Consider the following 20,725-nt stretch of genomic DNA (forward strand, 5'->3'; position numbering starts at 1 on the left):
CAGCATCCTGTTCTGTTTTCTCCGCCTACCTAAGGGTTGGCCTATGAAATGGGCCTAGGCAGTTTCTTTATTAATAAGAAATCATTCCCACATCAGGGACAGGTGCGTACAGAAGCCTAAAGATCTGAGTTTGATCCCTGGGACTCACACGGTGACCCTATCTATGCATATGCAGTGGCAGAAATAGCATGTGCATATGTGCACACAAAGTAAATGATAATTTTTTTTAAAGAGCACAATTCAGTAGCATTATTAAATTCAAAATGGTACTGTTCACATTCACTTATTTCCTTAGCTTTTTTTTTTTACTCCAAATACAAACTCTGTTAAGCAATGATGTTTCACTTCTCTTGATCTAAATTTATGGTAGTTTCTAATTATTTTTGTCTTTTTGAATTAGTTTGGTGTAGCTATTTAAGTGGAATCACATAGTGTTGTCCTTTGTGTTTGACTTATTTCACTTAGTCTAGTATTTGTAAAATCCATCATGTAGTACTACATATCAGAACCAGATTCCTGTCAGTGCTAAGTAACACCGCATTGTGCTGCATGTCATGCTTTGTTAGTCCTCTGACAACTAACCCTGGCTTGTTTCTCCCCCTCGGTTACTGTGAATAAGGCTGCAATGAGTGCTGGCATATACAGATCTGTAGGAATTCTTGATCTCATTCTTTTTATTCCTTTAGAATTCCCAGGAGTGCAACTGCTAGTTTTTTATTCATTCATTCATTCATTCATTCATTCATTCATACAAGATAGGGTTTCTCTGTGTAGCTTTGGAGCCTGTCCTGAAACTCATTCCATAGATTAGGCTGGCCACGAACTCACAGACATCCACCTGCCTCTGCCTCCTGAATGCTGGGATAAAAGGCGTGTGACACTATCACCCAGCTGGTATTTTTTTTAAAGGAATATTAAGGAAGTGACAACAGCTTTCTACAGTCACATCACTGAGCATTCCCAAAATTGTCTTTTTCTTCTTTTTGCTTTAAAATTGTGGCAACCTTAATAGGTATGATGATGTATCTCATAGTTAGAATTTTTTTTGTTTGTTTTTTGGGCAGGGTTTTGCTATATAGTCCAGGTTAGCTTTGGCCTCACTATGCAGCTCTGGCTGTCCAAATTGTGGTAATAATCCCATCTCGGTCTCTTGTGTGCTCGGATTAAAAGTGCATGACCATGCTTAGTTCACTGGTTTTGATTTGCATAATAGCCTGAATGTCTAATAAATGTTAATTATTCTCATTTCTTTGTATAAATAATTCACTTGTGTACCTTCTTTGGAGAAGTTTCAATATTTCCCCCTTGTGTACTTTAGTTGGGTTTCATATCTGTAAAGAATTCCTTACATATATCCTAGACATCAAATGTTCATAAGATGAATGATTTCACAATGTTTTCTTCTATTCTGGAATTCACTCTTTTAAAATCCTTTGACATTCAGAAATTTATTTATTTTTATTATAGATAGACATGACTATCTAGCTTACGCTGATCAGGTGGGTCCAGTTTCTGATCCTCTTGCCTCTGCTCCCAAGTACTAAATGTGCAGGCATACACCACCAGGCCTGGATCCTCTTTGTGGTTTTTTGTTTTTGTTTTGTCTTTTTGAGACAGGGTTTCTCTATATAACAGCTCTGGCTTCTGGCTGTCCTGGAACTAGCTCTTGTAGACCAGGCTGGCCTTTAACTTAGAAAGATTTGTCTGCCTCTGCCTCCTGAGTGCTGGTATTAAAAGTGTGCGCTACCACCGCCTGGCGTGTGAATTCAGTTAAACTGTACTTTGGACGTCCACATACTTTTAAATTCCATTTTATAATTTTTATGCCTAGTTTTCATGTTTGTTTACCAAGTGGTGAAACAAGTTTTTAATCCCAGTACTTGGGAGGCAGAGGCAGGTGATCTCTGTGAGTTCAAGGCCAACCTGGTCTACAAAGCGAGCTCCAAGACAACCAAGACTGTTGCACTAAGAAACCCTGTCTCAAAAAACCAAACCCAAGAAATAAAAAAAAAAAAAACCAAAAAAATCCAAAAGTCTATTGTTTTTTTTTTTTTTGCTTCTGTGATATCTGTGATACTAGGCTGTATAAGTATTTTATTAATTCCATCAATCTATAAGACTGTCCTTGTTTTCTATTTACGCCAATATGTTTACATACAATAGAAATAATTCTTGTAGGGTTTGGGAACACTGGTCCATAAGACCATCTCTACCCAGTCCTTTACAGAAGTTATCACTTTTAAAAACAGCTTTCTTTTTTTTTTATTTATTTATTTATTTATTTATTTATTGAGGATTTCTATCTCCTCCCCGCCACCGCCTCCCATTTCCCTCCCCCTCCCCTGATTAAGTCCCTCTCCCTCATCAGCTTGAAGAGCCATCAGGGTTCCCTGACCTGTGGGAAGTCCAAGGACTGCCCACCTCCATCCAGGTTTAGTAAGTTGAGCATCCAAACTGCCCAGGTCCCCCCAAAGCCAGCACGTGCAGTAGGATCAAAAACCCATTGCCCTTGTTCTTGAGTTCTCTGTAGTCCTCATTGTCCGCTATGTCCAGCAAGTCTGGTTTTATCCCATGCTTTTTCAGACTCAGGCCAGCTGGCCTTGGTGAATTCCTGAAAGAACATCCCCATTGTCTCAGAATGTGGGTGTACCCCTCGCGGTCCTGAGTTCCTTGCTCGTGCTCCCCCTCCTTCTGCTCCTGATTTAGACCTTGAGATTTCTGTCCGGTGCTCCAATTTGGGTCTCTGTCTCTGTCTCCTTTCATCGCCTGATGAAGGTTAATATTCAGGGGGATGCCTATATGTAAAAACAGCTTTCTTGTTGGGCAGCGATGGAGCACGCCTTTAATCCCACCTCTTGGGAGGCAGAGGCGGGCAGATCTCTGTGAGTTCAAGGCCAGCCTGGTTCACAGAGTGAGTTCCTGGACAGCTGAGGCTAAACAGAGAAACCCTGTCTTGAGATCTCCCCTCCAAACCCTCAGAAATCAAAGCAAAAATCCAAAACAAAGAAACAGTGTTCTCATTTTACTCATGGTAAAAAGGCCTATTCAACCTTTATTTTCTACTTTAGCCAATTTTAATAATATATATATATATATATAACATTCATAGTTCATTAAATTTTCAAAATCATAGGCGTAAGTTATAAAATGCTTACATAATTTCATTGGCCTGTCTCTCCACATTCTTACCTCTAATATAAATGTATCTAATATATATCATACTTGTGCTGGTGTATGTATACATATGTATGTACATACACATTTTTATCTTTATTAAGGCTAATATCTATTACTGCCTGTAAGTTATTCAACATGTTTCCATTTTACAGACCAAAATGGGAGCTTTTATGAGAGTTACAGATTCTAGAAATATAGATTTTCTAATTATTTTCATTCTAACATGTAACTCATATAACTCAATCAATTCAAATGGCCACATGTGACTATTCGTGTCAACAATAACAAAGAAAGAAAACTTGATAGAAAGCAAAAACCGTATCATATTTCTGTTGACTCTTAGTGATTAAATGAAACGTGAAAATGGAAATCAGTCCTGAGTCTCGGGAGACTGTGAGAAGAACGTGTCCATTGAAGTAAACGTCATTTCAAAGGCCTCTTTTCTTCTCTGAGACACTAGCTCCCTGAAAAACTGCAGCTGACTTATGCTTCTTTAATGGCTAAAATATTTGACACTGGAACTTCTTTTGTTTATGTCTTTTCCAGACTCTATGAGTAAGGGACTTTTATTCATAAATGTGCACTAGAAAAATTACTATGTGGAATTACATTCTTCACGAATTAAATCATTTTTCCCCTTTTTTAAAAAAATTAAAAATTAGAACCCATGTCCCCACTTTGGTAATGTTCTCCATGAGAAATATGGAGGCTGATGTGAGAGACCACACAGAGAGTACTTCCCAACAGTAGAAAAAGTAAAATAGGGATGGAGAGGTGGCTCAGCGGTTCAGAGCCCCGGCTGCTCTTCTAGAGGTCCTGAGTTCAATTCCCGGCACCCACATGGTGGCTCACAATCATCTACAACGGGATCTGATGCCCTCTTCCAGCATGCAGGTGTACATGTGGAAAGCACTCATACATAAAATTAAATAAAGTTAAAAACAAAGTAAAATAATGATCACTCATTTGCAACAAACTATGAAGAATTTCATCATGCATATATAGATTATATTACTTATACAGCAAATATAGTATGCAAATATGTAAGAAACAGAATCAACATTTCTGTGTCTTTAACCCAAGTATAGTAATAAATCAAATTAAAATATTCCCACCTTTAAAATTTGGAGTATAATTCCATCTGAGTAAGTCATGACACATAACTGTGGCTGGTTCAGTACCAGAAAGAATTTACAATATCCAAATGTTTCCACTTACAAAGTGTCAATAAAGTTAAAGGAGTAGAGCCAAAGTTGTATTAACTAGTAAACTGATAGTGCCAAGAACAGAACTCAGGTCTTTGGCTTCCTAGGTCTTTTCCAACAACCTAACACTCTCTGTTAAATAAAATAATGTGTAACTCCTGTTGAAAAAACGCCTCATAGTTTACTGCTCTTACATGCACTTACTTAATGCTATTCTTCAAAGCAAAGTAGCTAACCAGACAGAGCAGTCACCCATTTTGGTAACCCGACTTACGGCTCAGGGAGGATTTAAGCTCAGCATTTCCCTCACTATCGGCTTGCCTTACTGTTCCTAATTAAACTATAGGACTATTGCTAATGAAGATAAGATACAGAGAAGTTAATAGACAATACATAGACTGTAAATGAATAAGGGAGAGGAGAATTGAAAGAGTAACATTTTGCAGCTCTTTTTTGTTGATGTCATTTTTTGAGAAGGGTTTCTCTTCATAAAGAAACAACTTATTGCCCTGGAACTGTCTATAGACTAGGTTGGCCTCACCTAGAACTCCGAACTCTGGCTTCAAATTCAGAAATCCACCTGCCTATGCCTCCTGAGTGCTGGGATTAAAGGTGTGCCTTTTTTTTTTCAGTTATTTAATTAAAAAAATTTAGTTTTCATTTTACATGCCAACCCCAGTTCTCCCATCCTTCTCTTCTCCCTCTTCCTACCTACCTCCTCCTATCCTTCATCCACTCCTCAGACAAGGAAAGGCCTTCCTTGGGGAGTCAACAAAGTCTGGAATACCAAATTGAGGCAAGACCAAGCCCCTCCCCCTGTATCAAGGCTGAGCAAAGCATCCCACCATAGGGAATGGGCTCCAAAAACCCAGTTTATGCATCTGGAATAAGTCCTGGTGCCACTGTCGGGGACTCCCCTCAACAGATCAGGCCACATAACTTTCACCCGTGCAGGTTCCCCAGGTGTCAATCCACAGTTCGTGAGCTCCCACTAGCTTGGGTCAGCTGTTTCTGTGGTTTTCCCCATCATGTTCTTGACACCTCCTCTTGTACATATGATCATCCCTCCTCTCTCTCTTCAGCTAAACTCCAGGCGCTCAGCCCACTGCTTGGCTGTGGGTCACTGCACTGCTTCCATCAGTTACTGGATGCAGGTGCTATGGTGACAATTAGGGTAGTCACTAATCTGATTAACCTGGCAACAACCTAGAAGTCTATCAACCAAAGAATGGATAAAGAAAATGTGGTACATTTTACACAATGAAATATTATTTAGCAGTAAAAAACAATACCATCTTGAAATTTGCAGGCAAATGGATGGAACTAGAAAAAAAACATCCTTAGTGAGGTAACACAGATCTAGAAAGACAAACACAGTATGCACTCACTCATTAATGGATATTAGATATAAAGCAAAGAATAACCAGGCTACAACCCACAAACTCCAGAGAAGCTAGGTAAAAGGAGAGACCCTAAGAGGTACACACATAGAGGGACTGCCTCAGGAAGGGAAAATAGTTAAGATCTCCTGGGTAAACTGGGAAGGGGGTAAAAGGGAGGGGATGGAGGATGGGAACATGAAGGATCAAGAAGACTGAGGTGGGGGAGGGACAGAAGGGGAGAGCAAGGAAAGAGATATCTTGCCAGAAGGAGCCATTATGGGCTAGAGAAATTATCAGGAACCCACAAGGATAACCCCAGTTGAGACTCCTAGCAATAGTAGAGAGGGCATCTGAACAGGCCTTCTCCTGTAATCAGTTTAGTGACTATCCTCTTTTCTTTTTAAAAGTACACTTGTGTGTGTGTGTGTGTGGTGTTGTGTATGTACACGGTGCAAGAACATATATTCAAGTATACATGACTTCTATATTCAGAGGACAACTTGAAGAGTCAGTTCTTTCCTTATACCATGTAAGTCCTGGAGATCAAACTCAGGCTTGGTGGCAAGTGCCTTAAGTCACTAGTCAGTCAGTTACCCTTTTTGTACCTCTTAATGAATTAATAAACCCAGGCAATGAACATCAATGGTGATATATCCCCAAAGGATAATAAACTATTCAATAGTCCAGTGAAGTATTGTGTGTGTTTGTGGGAGGCAAGGGATAGATAAAAGCTAAATTTGATAAATCAACAATTCAAAAGAGCTTGTTTAAAAAAAAAATGAGTTCTTGGCATTTTCCCTTCCTAAGGAAATGGAGACTGGAATTCAGAAACTGCAAGAGACATGGGCTCTGCCGAACACCCACCTGGAAAGTACGCCCTGAGAGTGGAAGTGGATCAGAGGTAGACAGAGCCCTGCCCGAGGGATGCCTCACTTTTATTTGCTTATCTGTTTGGTTTTTATTGATTTTATGAGGCAGGATCTCAGTCCAGGCTATCACCAAGGATGACCTTCAATTTCTAACCCTCTTGCCTCTCTCTAACTTGAATGTGCTGGAATCATAAGTTTGGGCCAACCATGCCTGGCCAGGCTTACTTTATTAAAATATGGCAAAAACATTATAAGAGACATTTTAAAAATTATTTATTGAAAACTGCACTGAACGCTAAATGTCCACCTTTACAATAAAAAAATATATTAACAGTAACTCACACTAAAACAAAACATACTCCTGATAGACATTATTTTTCTGTTTGGAACAACTTTAAAGTTTTTCTTTTGTCACAAAACCAGAAATGTACCTATATAAAGGCTCAAAATAAGCCATCTTTAAAAACAGAAAGGTAACGATTCACAAGAGACTATGAATAGAATATGTAACTAGCAGGTACAAATCTAATAGGATTTGTTAAAATCAGTCACATCGATAGCACATCTGAAGTGTTCTCGTATAAAATATCATGTGAAGAAAAGAAAGTTCATAGACAATCTGACAAGTTATCTGACAAGTTACCATAGAAAGTGTTTCCTGAGGCATAAGGAAATGAACATTATTTTTCTTGAACCCTTCTTGCTCAAGACTTTCCACTCAAAAAAAAAAAAAACAAAAAAACAAAAAAAAAAAACCCAAAAAAACTGAGGATCTGAAAATGAGAAAAATATTTGACTACAAATAGTTTGTGAAACTTAATACTTTTTTTTTTGTTCTTGTATTATTGAAAGGTTTCACTGAACTTACAAACGAACTTACAAACAGCCTTGCCTGCTCAGAGTTGAGAGAACTTCTGTACAGAAGCTTTTACTTCTTCAATCCTGTGCAAGTAGATGTCTACATAGGCACACAATGTCCTCCCCTTCTTGTCTTAACTAATCTTCCTACCAGCAGAGGAGGCAACCAGTCCCTGTAGTCTTGATGAGGATTTCTGCTCAGTTTTTTTTTTTATTAATATTAGGGGCTCATGATGCAACATTCTAGAGCAAGTTGCTCAGGACCTGCTCTACCCAAGGGACTGAAGAAGGAAAGTTCTATTCATTCTTTGTGATTTGATGCATTGCCAATTCACAACGATCACTCTCAGAGCCTTGAACTTCTTCAGGTTTTCCCTGGTGAGGGTAGTGTGGTACATCATGACACCCATAGCCTCATTCAACACCTTCTTGTGAATTTCCTGAGTGGACTGTGTATCGCAGAAGGCCACAGTGGCCAGGTCCTTCAGGATGGGCATTTTCACAGTACAGTCTCTGCCATCCAGCGGTGCCACTAAAGGGAGTGGGTGCAGGGAGCCGTTCATGACCTGGGGGTAGATACCTTCACAAGTTCTAATTGCTATCACTTGACTCTGTGCTTATCCACAGGGGTCAGTCTTTGTTTTTGTTTTTCGAGACAGGGTTTTTCTGTAGCTTTGGAGCCTGTCCTGGAACACCATCTGTAGACCAGGCTGACCTCGAACTCCCAGAGATCCACCTGCCTCTGCCTCCCAAGTGCTGGGATTAAAAGTGTGCACCACCACCGCCTGGCTAGCTCTAAGTTTTTATACAGTCAGCCAGGGCTGTAGTGTGAAAGACTGTCTTTAAAAAAAAACAAAACACAAAGCAGGAGGAGCCATCTGTACTTCCGAAAAATAAAAAAAACAAAATGAAAATTTAAAGAGATCCCATTTGCAACACCCCAACTGCGTTTATATTCTCCCATTCACAAATGCAATCCTTTTAGCAATCTCCTCCAAAAGAATATATGCTAAATCTAATCTTTTAACCACTCAGATTAGCAGTCTTAATTGTGTGGGAAGCACACTTGTAACCACAGCACTTCTGAGACAGAGACAGGAAGATTAGGAGTTGGAGGTCATCCTCAGCTACACAGTAGATCCAAGGCCAGCATGGACTGGCTGAGACACTGTCTCAAAATAAAAATCTTCAACCATCCTTTCTTTTTTTAAATTTTTTTTATGGTTTATTTAGCTTTTATTTTATGTGCATTGGTATGAAGGTGTCAGATCCCCTGGAACTGGATTTTCAGACAGTTGTGAGCTGCCATGTGGATGCTGGGAATTGAACCTGGGTCCTCGGGAAGAGCAGTCAGTGCTCTTAACCACTGAGCCATCTCGCCAGCCCCAAATGTGTAGCCCAGGCTGGCCTCGAACTCTTGATCATCCTGCCTCTGCCTCCTTCAGCAAATCCTACCGGCGTGTGCCACCACAACCGGCCAACCATCCTATCTTTTTCCTCTTTGTGATACATCACAAATCTAACCCATCAATAAATGCTATCAGCTTTTCCTATAAAATATACACACGTCTTAGTAATAGCTGAGTGGTTAAAGTGAATGTCTTTAAAATATTTCCCAAAACTGACCCCTTTTTTCAATTCCTGACATATCCTAGTTATCACCCTGACATAACTAAGTTGTCTATTTCACATGAACTTCTGCAGTGGCCTCGTAACTGCTCTCTGCATTTAATATTGTAATTCTAGAGTCAACTGTCAGCACAGGAGCCAAAGTGAGCCTTCAAGAGTGGAAGTCCCATGATGCAACTTCTCTGCTCAACAATCTTTAATAGTTTCTTATTTTGTCTAAATAAAAGTCAAAATCCTTAAAATCGCATTGGGTGTGCTGGTAATAACACACTCAGGAGAGTGGGGCAGAATTATGGATTTGAGGCTAGCCTGAGCTGTGCTGCAAGACTGACTCTGTATCCCAACTCCCACTCCCCAAAAGCTCTAGGCAAACAGCTTTTCAATGTAGTGGTTAGGGGCTGTAATGAGGGCACTGGCAGGAACAAGAACTGGGAAAAATTACTTCTAGATTGTAGACAAGGGCCCAAGAATGAACAGCTAACACACCTACTATCAGACACTTTATAATACAGAAAAAGTTTATTCAGGGTTATCTTTTATTAGATTATTTTTGTTTGTGTGTTGTTGTTTACTTTTTGTTTCGTTTTGTTTTTTTCGAGACAGGATTTCTTTGTGTAACAGCCTTTACCATCCTGGAACTTCCTCTGTAGACCAGACTGGCTTCAAACTCACAGAGATCTTCCTGCCTCTGCCTCACAAGTGCTGGGATTAAAGGTGTGTGCAACCGCCACCTGACCTTTAATTAGATTCTAATTCCATTTTAAATAAACATACATGTAGTAACTGTTGACAGATGTAACTGCCATGTCAATCAAGGGAAGACTATACATGCTAGATAAAATTTTACCAACATTTATTTCTTCTTTTTTTTTTAAAAAAAATATTTATTTATTATGTATACAATATTCTGTCTGTGTGTACTCCTGCAGGCCAGAAGAGGGCACCAGACCCCTTTACAGATGGTTGTGAGCCACCATGTGATTGCTGGGAATTGAACTCAGGACCTTTGAAGAGCAGGCAATGCTCTTAACCTCTGAGCCATCTCTCCAGCCCATTATTTCTTCTTTATACACATAATTAAGTACAAGTATGTAACTTTATAAACTAATTCAGAATTTATAAAGAGTATTGTATTTGTATCAAAGAATGTGGCCAGTAGGAATGATATTATTTGCAAGTACTAAACTACACAATCTACTTTTTACTTACCCACCTTCATGGCTACCTTCTCCTCTGGTTCATACAATGACTTTCTCTGTGCCTCTTACTATGCCAGGCATCTCTTGCTGAAGAGCCACTCTACTTACTGCTCCCTCTGTTTAACTTTGCTTCCTTAGATACCTGCAATACTTATTTTCTCAATTTCTTTGGGAGTTTTCTCAAGTGGCATCCTCCCTGCCCCTGTAATGAGGACTTCCTAACCATATTTTAAACTGTACCTACCCTCATTCATTCCCTTCAATACACAATTCCTTTCCAGTATATCATATATTTTAAGTTTGTTCACTCTCCAATATACACTTACCATGAAAACAATGTGCAGGAATTTTGTCTGTGCTGTTCATTGAATAACCAGTATCTAGAACACTACTTGTTCTAGGTAGCAGGCAGCAGACATTCAACAATTACCTGTCAAACATACCAATGAACCAATGGTTCCAAAGAGAAGAAAGTGTGGTAAATTCCTTAAATTTACAGGCTCACTGTTAGGACTCAGGCATTCTGCTGGCTTGCCCCGTCATCTAACAGGATGTACCCAGGCAGTACCTTGGCCAGCCCATGGCCCTAGTGTGTAAGCAGGTGCAAAGGTCCCTTAAGAGACAAGGTAACCCACTCTCGCTCCCTCTCTCCTGATGTTCCTCTGAAGGGGCAGGCAGGACTTGTCCCGCCTCTTTTCTCTCTTTTTCTCTCTTCCTCCCCTCTGTCCCTTCCTTCTCCCAGTAAAATTCCTCACTTAAGCTCTGCCTGCATGGCGTATTCCATCAACTCCGCGGTTTGGTCCTCGCCACCAGGCACCGTTTTACAACACTCAAATAACTTTAGAATAAACGCAAGCCATAGATTTAATTAATATCTATAGGAGAGTAAACATTAGTGACCTATTAAAGAAAATGAAATTAAAACAGCTGATATAAATTTGAAAGTAAAAGAAAGTGGTTTCATTTTTTATGATGAAATAGCAAGATAAATCCTCTAGCAGTAATGAAACAAGAAAGTATAATGGAAAAAGAAATTATAAGTACAGGAAATCAAGAGTAGAACTAAAAGTAATCTAATGGCAAATGCTGGGTGAAAAAGTTCACAAATGAAGACAGAGGAATGCAAGGCTAAATCATGGAAAAAGTGAATAAGTTGAAACTGGATAGAAAAATTACATTAGCTAAAGAAATCACAACATTATTACTGGGAGAAAGAAGCAAAAACATTTAGCCCTCAATGGGAGTGGGGAGGAGCCCTTACCGGGAGTGGGGAAAAATGAAGCTTTTGCTTCTTTTGATTTTCTTTTCTTTTTTAAGTAGTGTTTTAACTACTTCCCTTGTCTCTTTAGCTGTTAAATATATCTCACTGAAAATAATTTAATTCTTGCTAACTGAAAACTGATGTTTCAAGACTTCTATTTTCATTAGAAGTGATCTTATCTGGCCACAAATGATAGTGCAGGTTTCTAGGTAATCTCATTTACTTGGGAGGCTGAGGCAGGAGAACCACAAATTCAAGCCCTACCAGAGCTACAGGGTAAACTCAGCGGCAGCCTGGACAACTTAGTGACACTGTCCAAATAAGAGGGCTAGGGATGTAGCTCAGTATTAGAGTACTTGCCTAGCATATGCAGCACCCTAGGCTCAGTTCCCGGCACTCCCCAACCTACACATTAGTGTCCTTATTTGTACTAATTCTAGATTTATATAGCAAAAATTATTATTATTAATTAATTTTTTTTTTTGCTTTTTCAAAATAGGGTTTTTCCATGTAGTCCTAGCTGTCTTGGAACTTACTCTGTAGACAAGGCTGATCTCAAACTCAGAGATCTGCCTGCCTCTGCCTTGTGAGTACTGCAATTAAAAGTATGCACTACTGCTACCCAGCCAGAAACATTTATTTAAATAATTTAAATTTAAAGAGAAAAATCACTAACTGCAATATATTTTCTCATATAATTCTATCACTGTAGCAGAATCTGGAGAATTTAATTTTTGGAAGACTCTTTTAATTGCCCTGATTCATAGGAGTTCACATCCTATGGGCTGTCACAGAGACGCTTTCCCCCCACAAAGAATCACAGACATTTGTTTTTACCTTAACTGGGAAGCTACACTTTCCAGTTCGGACTCCTTCTTCATCTGTCTGCCACTGATGTGGACGACTGGCCTCTGGGACATAAACATCTTTCTTTCTCCTAAAACTCTGCCGTAGTTTGTTCATGTTAGCTTTTACAACCTGCAGACACAGTAAAGAGGTGCCAAACAGTTATCGTCATCTTCTTACTTACATATACTTTGGATCACCATCTGAGTACAAACTCACCCCAACCAAACCCTAAAGTCCCACGTGAAAGTATGGCTTAAAGGAAAAGAAACCATCAGTACACTTCCTTCTAGAGAGACGGTGAGTTTAAATAGAACCATCATTTTAAAGACCCCTCCAATCACAACTGCCCCCCAACAAAGGTGACCTAGAGCTTCTGATGCCTTCCACCTTTCAAATGCTGGGACTACCAGCATATGAGTTATGTGGTGCTAAGGACTGAAGCTAAGATTCTGCTCATGCGAGGCACACATTTTGCCAGCTGAGCTACAGACCCAAGTTCCCACTCTCTTTCTGTGGCCTAATTTACTGAGTTTGTCCTAACATTCATTCTCATATTCTATCCTAACTACTTCAATTGTAGCTATATTACTGGGAGACAAGAGAAAGTCACTCATATTCCTGATTTGAAGAATATTAGACAATAGCCAGGATAGCTCACACTGCTTGAATGAACAGAAAATGTCTCTTCATCTTGTGTGCAGGTCAAGGGATTGAAAATACAGCCCTATACACAGCAGGCAAGCACTCTGTCTCTGAACCCTTTCTTAGCCACTTTCACCTTTTCCTGTTTTATTCTGTGTACTTCTCATATCCCCTTATGGGGATGGAACCCACAGGCAAAAGCTACCTCTCCAAGCCCTGCCTTTTCTTTGTGATATCTTTTATTTACATTATTATTTCCATTGGAATATAAGCTCTGCAAGGGCAGGATTCTATCATGTTCCCTGTTTACTCCCTGGCTTCCTAGAGCTGGCGGGGAGAGTTGTTCACATATACCTAGTGAATGAATGAATGATGTTCAACAAATACTCATGATTAATAGATGATGTATGCCTGAGTTTCTGGTCAATGCCTAGCTTATATGACGGGCATTCTGGCTCAAGAGAAAGAACCTTGTGCTGGGCAGTGGTGGCACACGCCTTTAATCCCAGCACTCGGGAGGCAGAGCCAGGTGGATCTCTGGGAGTTCGAGGCCAGCTCTGGTCTACAAGAGCTAGTTCCGGGACAGGCACCAAAAGCTACAGAGAAACCCTGTCTTGAAAAACAAAAAACAAACAAACAAAAAAAAAAAGAGAAAGAACCTTGTAAGCTTTACAATGAGACAGATCTGAGTTTGAATGCTATGCTACCAGAGATGGTGATGGGACTGGGGCAAGAAAATTAAACTTCCTAATCTTTATACTGCTCTATATCTTTATGGTAATAACTGTTAACCTGCAGGGTCACTGTGAAGTCCAGAAATAATGTCAAGTAAAATGGCTAAATGTTTTAGGAGGGCACTTGTTACGTTTCCAGGGCTGGATTTGAACTCTTGATTCTCTCCTAAGCCTCTTGGGTAACTAAGGCTATATAGGCCTAAATGTGGCCAGCATCCAACTTTACTATTCTGAGAGAGTTTTGTTTAACTTATTGCACAAGGCCATCACAGAGACTCTGCTTCAACAGGCCCATTTGAACTTCTTCTGTTGAGAATTCTCTGTTCAGCTCAGTGCCCCATTTTATAATTGGGTTGATTGATTAGCCTTTTACGGTCTAGTTTCTTGAGATCTTTATATATTTTGGAGATCAGACCTTTGTCAGTTGTGGGGTTGGTGAAGATCTTCTCCCAGTCAGTAGGTTGCCTTTGTGTGGAGGTGGGAGTTCCTTGGACTTCCCACAGGGCAGGGAACCCTGATTGCTCTTCGGGCTGAGGAGGGAGGGGGAGGGAAATGGGGGGCGGTGGCGGGGAAGAGACGGAAATCTTTAATAAATAAATAAATAAATAAACAAACAAATAAATAAGTAAAACCTAAAAGTAAATAAATGAATAAAAACAAAGAAACAAGCAAAAAAAAAAATCCAGGCCCATTTCACTCTAATCTGTTCTATTACCGTCAGCTTTCTAACACATCAATCTGCCATGAACAACTCTACTTTAAAATCCACCAACTGCCTCACATCGCCTTCAAGACAAAGTCCAAATGCTCAGCACGGCAAACACAGTCTTCGTCTTATGTCTTCTCTTATCAGCCCCATTTGCATGCTAAGTTCCAGTTACACTAAGCTACTTAAGGGCCCTCTATAGTCAGACCTTTTCTGGTGCCTCTGTCTGCATGGAAAGAAAAAACTTAAGTTTGAGTGTTAGCTCAAGAGAAGCTAGCATTTAACAAAAATTCATTATTTTTCTGACAAGCCCTTACCCTGGCCTTAGCTAGCTCCTTCTACTTTCTTATGACTCTATTAAAGCTTTTTGCTGACTTTTGTTACTGTACCCATTAGACTCTGGAGCAACTTCTATTTCCCTAATAGCAGGCTGTATCTTACTTGTTTAAAGTAGCCTTGCATTCTAATGCGATGCCTGTCACGTGTGGCATACTATAAATCTGAAAGAGAGAGAGAGAGAGAGAGAGAGAGAGAGAGAGAGAGAGAGAGAGAGAGAGAGAGGATGACACTACACAATGAGCAGAGAATAATCAGTGTTGGGAAAGACTACAGATGTCACAGTCCAGCTTCCCACGACAAAGGAGGATGACTATCACTCTCTAAACTGGGGCACAAGCATGGTTTACTTTCCAGGCAGAGCCATCCTGTTGTAGTGTTCTGGTGGCTGAAAAAAAGAATGAAAATGTCCAAAAAAAAAAAAAATTGGGGTATAAATATCACTTTCAGTATGCATGGTTGACCATCACCATTTCTGCCATGATTCTTGAGTTATGTTTTATGTAAGCCTAGAATTTGCAGTGGAAAAGTCCAGGAGTCACTGCTTGCTTAGAAGCGATCATTAAGAAGTCTGAATATTGGACACAACACTTAGGAAAGGCTTCAAGTGCCCATCACAACTTCAGAGAAGATCCGTCTTATCTGATTTCATGTAAAAATTTAAGAAAAAAGTTTCATAGCTAGGGCTATTTGGAAAGGTAGTAACAAAACAGGTCTTTTGTTTGTTTTTCGAGACAGGGTTTCTCTGTAGCTTTGGAGCCTGTCCTGGAACTTACTCTGTAGACCTGCCTGCCTCTATCTGGGAGTAAAGGCATACAGCACCATCATCCAGCAATAAAACAGTTCTAATATAAATTTACAAAGTAAAAAATATGTAATTATGATATCTTGCTTGCTATTTTTTTCTTGGTTTAGTTTTTGTAAGACAGGGTTTTTCTGTGCAGCCTTGGCTGTCCTGGAACTTGCTCTGTAGACCAGACTGGCTTCGAACTCACAAAGATCCACCTGCCTCTGCCTCTTGTGTGCTGAGGTTAAAGTGTGGACCACCACTGCTCAACTGCTCGCTCACTTGCTCATTTATTATAGTGTTATCCCTACAGGCCAGAAAAGGGCACCAGGTCTCATTAAAGATGGTCGTGAGCCACCATATGGTTGTTGGGAATTGAACTCAGGAACTCTGAAAAATGAGTCAAGGCTCTTAACCTCTGAGCCATCTCTCCAACCTGCTTGCTACTTCTTAGTGAGTCCTGAGGCCATCTGACCTAGCTGAACATAGGTGACAGACACATTTTTAAATATAAGAATTGAGAATTATTTTTGACTATAGGCTAATTTTTTAAAAGCTCCATTATACTACAATTTCCAAAGGTGAGGTGACTAGATAAAATTTAATTGCTGAAGTGTGTGTGTGTCTGTGTATCAACACGTGGGTACCTTAGGTCATCAGGCTTGGTGGCAAATGCCCTTACCCAGGAAGTTGTACCTCTGTCTTTGGAAACTAACTGCTCTGTAAATGGTTGATGCCATGACTCTTACCTCTTTTATATACATGTTTCCTCCCCAGGCGTCTCACTTCCCAGTATCCTTCTAATTAGCTTCTTTATCTATTTATTGACTCCTGAGATGTTTATTTTCTCCAGTCATTGAAGGTATTCCCTAACAATTCTCTAAGCAAGGTTCAACCTGTAATCTAGGCCAGGCAGTGGTGGCACATGTTATTAATCTCAGCACTTGGGAGGCAAAGGCAGGTGGATCTTTGTGAGTTAGAGGCCAGTCTGATCTACAGAGCAAGTTCCAAAACAGCCAGGATTGTAACACAGAAAAACCCTGTCTCGAAAAACCAAAAATAAAATACATTTATGCTATTATATCTTAAGAAGTAACAGAAGCCATGTATGGCTTTTCTCCATTTGCACTTTTTATTCAAATTTATTATTTGAGCATATGAATGTTGCTTCACACATACTTAAATCATCCCTTCTTACCTCTCATTCCTAAAGACCTCTTTTTCATCTCAATTATGTGAGTCAATAAAAACTGAAAGTATGCCAGGCAGTGATGGTACACACCTTTAATCCTAGTACTCAAGAGGGAGAGGCAGGCACATCTCTACGAGTCTGAGGCCAACCTGATCTACAGAGCGAGTTTTAGGATAGCTGGGGCTACACAGAGAAACCCTGTCTCTAAAAAACAAACAAACAAACAGGGGCCAGAGAGATGGCTCAGTGGTTAAGAGCACTGGCTGATCTTCCAGAGGTCCTGAGTTCAATTCCCAGCAACCACATGGTGGCTCACAACTATCTGTAATGAGGTCTGGTGCTCTCTCCTGGTGTGTGGGCATACATGGAGGCAGAATGCTGCATATAAAATAAATGAATGAATGAATGAACGAATGAATAAAATTAAAAACAACAAACATCCAAAAAAAACCCCAAAAGTTTACTGTGTGATGATCTAGCCCAACTGTAAACGCTGGTGGTTACAGAAACTAACAAGATTACTTTCATGCCTTTAGGTGGCTCCTTATAATAATAAAAACACAGAAATTCTGAAATCTATTATTTCCTATAAGCAGTCATGGTCTGAGTTAAGTTTTAAGGAACCAAATTAGTGACAGATGTTGGGGTATAGGAATAAAAAGTATTTCAAGTAGAAACAACTACACCAAGAAAAGTACAGATGTGGAAAATCTAATGTTAGGTGGCAGCACAAAGTGAGGAGTGGCAGAGATTAGGCCAGAGAATCTTAAAGGAACAAGGGTTTATGGGAAACCAGAAGCTATTTAAAGGGTTTAAGCCATGACTGGCATGGCCAGACTTACAATTTGGTTTAATTACTCTAATAATAATATGGAAAAACAAATCCAAAAGGGAAAAACCTACAGACAAGTTATGATGAGAACTTAAATTAGGGAACTGGTGGTGCCCTTGGTGGAGACAAGGGAATTGAAAAAAGTATAAAAATGCAGCAGTGAGAATTGAGTCAGGCTGATGCGACTGAGCTCTGGAATTTTTCTGTGTGGGGGGGGAGGAAATGATAAACCTGTTAAACAAGTGGTTCTCAAAACTGCGCCACCCTCTTGAGGATTGAATATTAGGTATCTTGCATATCAGATATTTACATTATGATTCATAACAGTAAAAAAATTAGAGCTGGCAATGAAAATAATTTTAAGGTATGTGGGGGTGGGTCACTATAACACGAGAAACTGTATTAAAGGGTCATAGCATTAGGCATTAGGGAGGCTGAGAACCACTATGTCAAACCCTTAATTAGCTTTACTGTTTGATTCCAGAAATCCTAGTGAACTAAGTTATCTAGACAAAGAGATCCGACATCAGGGCAGACAGCTTTCATAACAGGAGAATAGAGAAGAGACCTCTTTCTTTTTGTGTCCAACATTCTAAACATGTGTCACATACTCTGTTTAACCCCAACCAGTTCAGGACCTTGAAGGACTTGTCTAAACCAAAGCAAAGTACAGTGGCTTGCCTGTAATTCCAGGGCTTGCACCGAAAGTGAAACAAACAAGATATATGTCTAGATCCCATTCCTGGGGGTATTTTAAAAAATGATCATTTAATCTTTTTCTTTCAACGCAGTGGAGGTGGGAGGTAAAGCCATGATACACATGTAGAGGTCAGAAGACAATTTGCAGGAGTTGGCTCATTCTTCCTCCATGAAGTAAACTCAGGGAGTGAACTCAGATCAACAGGGGTAGTGGTAAGCACCTTTACACGATGGGCAATCTCACCACCCCTAAAATATAATTTCTGAATCTGGTAGGAGGACTACAACAAAGCCAATGTGGACCACATAGTAAGACCTTGTCTCAGAAGATCTCTGGGGTGTACTGGCTGGGCAAACTCAGTGAGCTCCAGGATCTGTGAGAAACTTTAACTCAAAAAAATGACTCCTCTCTCACATGTCTATACACATGGTCACATAGCCTCACAAACAAGTATACACACAAACATCACACACATACAAACAGAGCAAAATCGAAAAGAACTCAACGAATCAATAGCTTAAAAAAAAAAGCAAAACAAAAACTATACTCTTTTTGGACAGGGTTTCTCTGTTGTAGCCTTGGCTGTCATGGAACTGCTCTGTAGATCAGGGTGGCCTTGAACTCACAGAGATTCACCTGCCTCTGTCTCCTGAATACTGGGACTAAAGGTGTGTGCCACTACTGCCTGGCTAAATATTCTTTCTTAACTTCCCCTAACAATTAGTAATGTGTCAAAGTGGTGCTCTCTCTTGATGCAATAAATTAAATTCATTTTTTGACCAACAGGAGTCTCTTGGTAAGGAAAGTTGTCCACAGGAACTGTTTTAGGTCTCAGGAAACTACATAGAAAAAGACAGGCAGAATAGCTGGGCATGGTTTCGCACGACTTTAATCCCAGTGCTCAGGAGGCAGAGGCAGGCAGATCTCTGAGTCTGAGGCCAGCCTGGTCTAAAGAGTTCCTGGTAAGACAGGGTTACACACAGAAATCTTATCTTGAAAAAAAAAAAAACAAAAAACATAAGAAGAACAAAGAGGGGATTAGACATACCTAGGGTCATATAAAGTTTCAAATTATAAAACACAAATTTGGGCTAGGGGTGTAGCGTGGCGGTAAAGTACTTATCTAGCACTACAAAGCCATGGGTTTGACCCCAGCACAAGTAAATAAATGACATTTCAGCAAAGATTTGAGAGAGGCAAAACGTTAGGCATGGCAGTGGGCAAAAAAGTAAATAAAGTAGTGTTCTAAGTTAGCAAGCTTGCGTAGGGTGTCTGTGGGCCTGTCCTCCTGAGAGACACATCCATTGGCGCACTGTTGTCAGAAATAAACATGGCTTTGTTCTCATTTGAAAACTTCACAGTAAGAATCCCAACACTTCTGTACAAAGTCCTTTGAAAAATAAGGTAGATTGTGAATCTTATTTCCATACTGCTGTTTACGCTAGGAGGTCCATCCTCAGATTTATACTTCCTAAAGTTGAGATAACGCCTTTGTACAGTTTGAGGGTGAGTTGAAATTACTACAGAAGCTCAACACCTAACACAAAAACCAAACTTTGGGATAATAATATTGAACACACCCAAGAATGAAATCTGAATGTGCTCTTCTGTTGTTCCATTTTTACCTTATTCAGTCACACAACTGTTCCAAACAGAAAAATCACATAAACATCAGCTAGAAGGCAACTGCATTTTTATATTTTTCATGGTGGATAGTTGTACACTTGACAACAATTTCTGAACATTCCTAAGTTGATGTCTATGCGGCAAATGCACCATGCATGATATATGTACACATATTCACATCCAAAGACAGGAATAAAGTAAAAACAAGAAATAATAAACACTACTAGCCATTGTATAAACAATATTACAAAAGACATTTCATATTCAAGTTTATAGACTGGCAAGATGAAACTGTCTCAAAACATCAGACATCCATGTTTAGGAAGAGACTAACTGAAAAGCAGTCCCAAAGAAATCTCTATAAAACATAAGCAGTGACAACACTCCAAGGAAAAGAAAATTTTAAAAATGAATATTCTACTGTAAAAAAGACTCAACAAGTAAATAAAGCTTTACTGACTTGCTATGCTCACCAACTAAGCTTAAACATTCTACAGTCAGTTTGTCATAGCACACCACTAGCCATGGCCTCAGAAAAACAAAACTTCTCTAACAGAAACATATGTCTCATATACACAAGCAACAAATCAGAAACAGAGTTGGGAAAACAAAACTAAAGAGGTGAGGAGTTAATGCACTAAAGGTAGAATCTAACTATGGAATACTACCCAGAACAGTGAGATAGATAGGAGTCTAACCTAACTATGGAATACTACCCAGAACAGTGAGATAGATAGGAGT

At 39.7% G+C, this 20,725-nt stretch overlaps 1 protein-coding gene across 8 annotated transcripts in view; it reads right to left on the reverse strand.

The window, feature by feature from the left end:
* The window catches only part of Numb (NUMB, endocytic adaptor protein), a 127,233-nt gene that overhangs the window by 42,495 nt on the left and 64,013 nt on the right, over positions 1-20,725 (reverse strand). For 6 of the 8 annotated variants that reach the window (XM_013346348.2, XM_013346352.2, XM_013346356.2 and 3 more), the window contains one exon: positions 12,418-12,558. In XM_013346348.2, the coding sequence (XP_013201802.1) occupies positions 12,418-12,543 (126 nt within the window). In that variant the 5' untranslated portion in view covers positions 12,544-12,558. Of the gene's footprint in view, positions 1-12,417; positions 12,559-14,220; positions 14,336-20,725 lie in introns of all 8 variants that reach the window. The other 2 variants (XM_013346349.2, XM_013346359.2) reach the window with 1 other exon arrangement.

This window comes from Microtus ochrogaster, chromosome 1 (assembly GCF_000317375.1).
Source record: "Microtus ochrogaster isolate Prairie Vole_2 chromosome 1, MicOch1.0, whole genome shotgun sequence".
Taxonomy (NCBI): domain Eukaryota; kingdom Metazoa; phylum Chordata; class Mammalia; order Rodentia; family Cricetidae; genus Microtus; species Microtus ochrogaster.